General features: G+C 41.1%; 1 protein-coding gene across 1 annotated transcript; it reads left to right on the plus strand.

Annotated features, from left to right (window-relative positions):
* Positions 1-959: 959 nt before the first annotated feature.
* Positions 960-3,229, plus strand: LOC123770921 (antifreeze protein Maxi). Its single transcript, XM_045763099.2, has 3 exons — positions 960-1,071; positions 1,245-1,273; positions 2,228-3,229. Exons 1-3 carry the CDS (start codon positions 1,032-1,034, stop codon positions 2,912-2,914), a joined length of 756 nt encoding a protein of 251 aa, XP_045619055.1. The 5' UTR covers positions 960-1,031; the 3' UTR covers positions 2,915-3,229.
* The last annotated feature ends 2,801 nt before the right edge of the window (positions 3,230-6,030 follow it).

Raw genomic sequence — 6,030 nt, forward strand, 5'->3', positions numbered from 1 at the left:
AGGGACAACTGAATATTGTAATTGTGTGCTTCAATCATGTTTTGGCTGTGAGAGCAAATATATATTTAATTCCCTATAGCTAGGGTTAATTTGTTTAATTCCAAGAATGTACATATTGTGGAGCGTTGTTCATAGTTATGCCATCATTTCAGACATCCAATAAAATCAGCAGACTTCTAGATGTTACTACTGCTCGGCTTAGACTCGGTTATAAGTATCTCTGGGAATTCTCATTATCTGCCGATGTAGACCTGACCATATGTAAACTGTGTCAACAAAATTATTCGCACACCCTCCGTCACTATGTGATGGAGTGCGAACAGATACGTGAATTTAGAGACAATTCTATAACCAATGTTCCAGCAATGTGTAAATATTTCATTCAAAATGATCTGCTACCAGAAATTTAGCCAAATATCCCCAGTTTGCTAACTGTAGGTAGTAACTATGTGATTGTAACTATCCACCGCTGCCCTCTGGATGGGGGGAGGGGGCGGTGTGCAGGACAAACATATCAATTGTGACACTAGCTCTCCACATATGTCAGTTGCTTAATTTAGAAACTGTACTTGTGGTCGATCTCGAACCCATTTATTATGTGACGACTTATACTGAATTTTGTAACTAGCTCATCAAGATTGTAACTTGCTTAACTAAATGAATTGTGGGGTTCAGTCTCTGAGCCCATCATGTGCCTCTGTAACCCTTCCACTACCGCCCACAAGATGGGTATGGGGTGCATAATAAATGAACTAAACTAAAAGTAACTAACTTTAGACAAGCAATTTATTATAAGATCAGTGCTCTCACTCCAGAGTTGCTCAACGCTGTTGGCTCTTTCACAAATGATTCAAACGATTCTTAAACAGGTGAGCATTGTAGAGAGCGAGTGAGGTACAATGGGCAGTGTTGGGTTCCTCTATGCCACCACACAACTTACTTTTCAGCTCAGTCATGCTGGACAGGCTCCGGCCGGTATATAAGACAGCAGGGCCGGCGTCACTGCACACCACGCCCACTCTCCCTCCAGCATGGCTGCTCTCAAGACACTCCTCGCTCTTACTTGTCTAGGTCAGTCCTCAACACCTCACCTCTTTAATTTATAAGAAAAACTTCTGCTTCATTAGATGAGTTGTGTGAAATATTTGTCGTTTATACAAACATGAAGTTTTCAAACAGCTGTTTATATTGCATACGAAAAAATGCCCAACTTTAATATAAACTATATTTTGTGTGTGTGGCAGGACTGGTTGTCGCCGAGGAGGCCCAGCGTGTGAGTATTCTCCCAATGAACAATTAGTCCAACTGAAAATTGTAACAGCGGTTCTTTCGCATGATGCAAGGTGGCCTTACTGGTTTACGATTTTCATCCCTCTCTCAAGTTATGCCTAGGTCGGACCTCTGGGTTTATTTTCACTGTTAATGTCGTGTTTGAGCGAAAAGAAATGATTTTAGGAGTGAAAAGTCAGGAAGATTTGCTAGATATGACTCACTGAGTGGCGACATTTGTTTCTGATGTTCTCTTTTTGGCCTTATAGATAACATCCTAAAATGACAAGATAATTAGGAAAAATTAGATTATATAAAAAATAGTTATTAACACGCAAATACTACTAGATAGAAATACTGTAGACATGGTATAAACGTGTCTTAGTTGTCGCCTACATCATATATGCTTCCAGTAAATGAACTGATCCGAGTTCATAGTTCACAGAAGTAAGACCTTGCTAAGCAATTATCTATATAGAAATTCTCAAGCTAACTAACCATAACCTAAAGAGCTCTATCCGCCAAATGCAAAATAAATATTTTTTTATGCAATGGAAGGTAGACCACGGGTAAGTTCATTATAACAATACTATGTGTGGGAATCATAACCTAGGATTAATAGATTATAACTGAGGCATTAAGCAAGTTATCAGTATAACTGAGTCATTAAAATATTCGCATGTAGGCCTACAGTAGTAATATCTATCTTTATTGGGGCGGGTGACAGTGAACATTGGTGGGTGACTAGGTCATTAGCAGCACCATTAGTGTTAGATCTTTAATGACACAAGTCTTTTAATAACTAAGATCAATTCAATTAGCTATGGAACCTTCTGATAGTTATGGAAATCTGACAATTCCTTTCAGAAGACATTAACGAATAGGTAATTGTGTTATAACCAACAATGTTTATGCAAACTATTAAGCACTAAAAGTCATTCCCTATGTTGCTCCCCAGGAGAAGCGCGGCGGAGGTTATGGAAGTGCTGGCCAAGGTTATGGTGGCCACGGAGGCGCCGGCTATGGTACCGGTGGTGGCGGATACCTGATTGTTGGTGCTGGTGGCGGTGGCGGCCACGGCCCAAGTGCTGCTGATATCGCTAACCAGGCTGCACATCAAGCTACTGCTGCCGCTGCAGGTCTTCCCGGAGCTGCCAACGCAGCCGCAGCAGCTGCAGCTAACCAGGCGGCTGCTGCTTCGTCAGCTGCAGCACAAACAGCTCAAGCTGCAGCGGCCACCAAACAGTCTCAAGCTGCACAAGTAACAACCGCTGCCCAAGGGGCGCAAGCTGCAGCTTTTTCTGAGGCTTCCTTGGCTACTCAAACTGCAAAGGCCGAACAAGAAGCTGAGAACACCTATAATCTGGCGGTGCAAACTGTCAACGACATCGATGCCGCTCACGCCGAGGCCCGAGGCATCGTAGAGGAGACCTACCAGGCCCTGGTAGCTGCCAGAGCTGTGAGGGCAGCCCAAGCCGCTATGGCATGGCAGGCTCAACAAGCCACTTATTCTCTCAACCAGCAACAAAGCCTCTCTCTCAACGACTTGCAGAAGGCAAATCAGGCAGCTGCCCAGGCTGAGGCAGCAGCTGCAAAGGCGCTGGCCAAGTCCAAAAATAGAGATTATGGACATGGATACCACTAAGACTGCATTTCTGTAATTCACAACCACACCAGTCGCTAACTCGTATATTAAAACTGTTGATTAAGCACAACTAGTCAAAAATATGTATATCCTTTGAACATTATTTTGTAATTCAAGTGTGTGTGGATACAAGAAGAACCATTGTGCCTGCGCCGCTTCTCTTATTGAGCCAACACCAATTACATTAAATCTCATATATACATAATACATCTAGAAAAATATATAATACTTTGCCTAGAGTATGATTATGATATTGTGTAAATAATCTGTCAAAGATATAATGAAACAATATCCGTGATAGAATAATAAAGAATGCCAAGGAAAATATATTTTATTACCACAGAACACTAAAGCATTACCCATATATATAACATAGAGAAATTCTAAGCCCTGTAGCATGATGTTAACCATAAATTTAATTTTTGATCCATATGTAACACACATCAATATCCTTTCCTACCAATATCTTATCTATATTCCATCACTAAATAATGAATATGCTCCAAATATTTTTCTGGTCATTGACATTTGGATCACAGCAAAACATGTGGCTTGATTCCACTCTCACGACTCGTAGAGCTCCTCTTTTTCCACAGCTCATATTAATCCTTACCTTTTTAGCTTTCCATGGAACACAACCCTCCAGTCGATTAACAACTGGGTGAACAGTTATCCCTCCCTATATAAGGCTAAAACATATGGTCGTATTTTTTACGGGCAATTCATGTCCGTGTGCAACCCGTCCTCTTACAAATTACGTCGCTTTTCGCTCGTATGCGCACTCAGGCTAAAAATCGACGTAATTCAAAATGAAATCGGCTTACGAAAGTGACGTACTGTCCCGTTTTCTGTTTTGAGTCCTCTGGCTTAGGCTGTTAGGTTAGGAAAGGAAGCTTTCAAGTAACGGACTTAATGACGTTTTGTAACCTTAGGAGAACTTTCTGCCCTCCTAACCTACCAGAGGTCCCTTAACTTGCTGTTTTGGAAATAAAAATCCAAAATTTAATTGTAAAATAAATTTCCATTTTGAATTACGTTGATATTTGGCCGCAGCGCACACGAACGAAAAGCGACGTAATTTGTAAGAGGACGGCTTTCATCAGTCAAATCGGTCCTATTTTCTGGCGAGGCGTGAGTTGAGCACGCCACCACCACTGCAGGTGTTTATTATCGATAATTTTAATGGGTATTTTTTCTAGGCACTGTTTGGAATTTTCGATCCAGTTTAAAACAAGACAGATTTATTATTTTTGTTTTCCTGAGCGTCCCTCGCATGACCTTCCTGTAGACACCCAACCCCTCACATCTGAAAGCAAATATGAAGACAGTCTTAGTTTTTAAGTTTTTCCCACATATTGCCCGAGACGCTGTGCGTATTTGTGGCTTTAGGCTTAGTATATACTAGCTCTATCTAGAAATCCAACATTCCACTTGTAACTCAATATGTATGTTACCTAAACACTTTTACCTAAATAAAAATGTATTATTATTATTTTTAAATGAAGTGACGACGTTTCGGAGCGTCCAGGACTATAATCAAGTCGAGTATAGAAAATAGCAGGGAAAGTCAATATATAAGGTAAAAATATGAAGGGGAGGGAACTTCGTCACTGTCTTTGTTTTTAGCTATGTGGGTTGGGTGTCTAATTTTCAACCATTTGTTTTGTGACTTACTGTCTGCCTTCCTGTAGTTTTGCCTTTTTCTCTGGGCACCTACCATGTGGCTGTAGGGGATCACAATTACACACACACACACACACACATTTTATATCAGGTCGACCAGCCCGACCACAAGCATGTATTCAACCATTGCAGGAGGCTGAGAGACTTGCTCTCCAATTAGCGGAAAGAACAGCTTCATATCAGCTTCCTGCAATGGTCCGAAGGCAGCAAAACAATTAAAACAAGATAGGTTGACAGTCATTCATAAGAGCATAGCTATAAATGACGAATGTGACTGTCCCTTCACCAAACAAAAACTAATCAGAGCCAAAAAAGGTGGTAAGGACACTGCACCAGGTGCTGATAACATTACATACTCAATGATCGCACATGCAGGTCCTGCTGGAGAACAAGGAATATTGGACGTCATCAATGCATCTTGGCAGCAGGGCAAACTACCGACCTCTTGGAAGAAAGCAGACATCATACCGATTCCTAAGCCGAAAGAACCTGACAATTACAAACCCATTTCATTAACATCATGCATTAGTAAAACTGAAGAACGGATGGTCTTAAATAGGCTACTGTGGAAGACTGGAGACCTGCATAAACACATATTTGGCTTCACTAGAGGAGTAGGTATATAGTAGGTATATAGTAGGTATATAGTAGGTATAACTGCATAGCAACATTACTAGGAACAGTTAACTCAGGTCCAGCTACAGTGATCTTCCTTGATCTAGAAAAAGCATTCGAACTTGAAAGCCCGCAAGCAATTTTACACACCTTAGTTAAAAAAAGGTGTAAAGGGAAATATGCTAGCATGGATTCAAGATTACTTAAGTCACAGGTATGCCAGAGTAAAGTTGCAAGGACAAGTGTCGGACTACCACTTGCATTAGAGTGGGACTCCACAAGGAGGAGTCCTCAGTCCTAGTCTTTTTAACATCCTTATGGAAAACCTTTTTACCATGACATATACAGAAGGGGTTAAATTGCTAAGCTATGCTGATGATATAGGATTAGTCATTACAGGTCCTTCACTTCGAAATAAACACAAGGTGCATTAGATAAAGTAACATCTGAATGCAGCGTTTTAGGGCTAAAAATATCTGCACAGAAGTCTAAGGTAATGAGACTAGGCGGCAACACTCCAGACAGGCACCTAGGCATTCAAGACATTAACCTTCAGTGGGTTACACAATATCAATATCTCGGAGTGTGGATAGATTCTAAAATGACATTCAACAAGCAAATTCAATATCTGAAGGGGAAAACAAAATCACGACTAAATATAATGAGAGCAATGACAGGGCCCCGTCTAGGAGCGGGACACAAAGTGTTAAGAATGTTTTACATACACGCCGTTTGTTCCCTAGTTGATTATGCAGCGCCTGCCTTACTCGCTCTTTCTCCTGGTCAGTGGGACAACGTTGAGGTTATTCAAAATGATG

This window comes from Procambarus clarkii, chromosome 56 (assembly GCF_040958095.1).
Source record: "Procambarus clarkii isolate CNS0578487 chromosome 56, FALCON_Pclarkii_2.0, whole genome shotgun sequence".
In the NCBI taxonomy this organism is placed as follows: Eukaryota; Metazoa; Arthropoda; class Malacostraca; order Decapoda; family Cambaridae; genus Procambarus; species Procambarus clarkii.

What these genes read in the sequence shown, in the direction of transcription:
- LOC123770921 (XM_045763099.2), top strand. Translation starts at nt 1,032, where the DNA reads ATGGCTGCTCTCAAGACACTCCTCGCTCTTACTTGTCTAG. An exon ending in CCTCGCTCTTACTTGTCTAG is followed by an intron (nt 1,072 to 1,244) that starts GTCAGTCCTCAA and finishes TGTGTGTGGCAG; the next exon opens with GACTGGTTGTCGCCGAGGAG. An exon ending in TCGCCGAGGAGGCCCAGCGT is followed by an intron (nt 1,274 to 2,227) that starts GTGAGTATTCTC and finishes GTTGCTCCCCAG; the next exon opens with GAGAAGCGCGGCGGAGGTTA.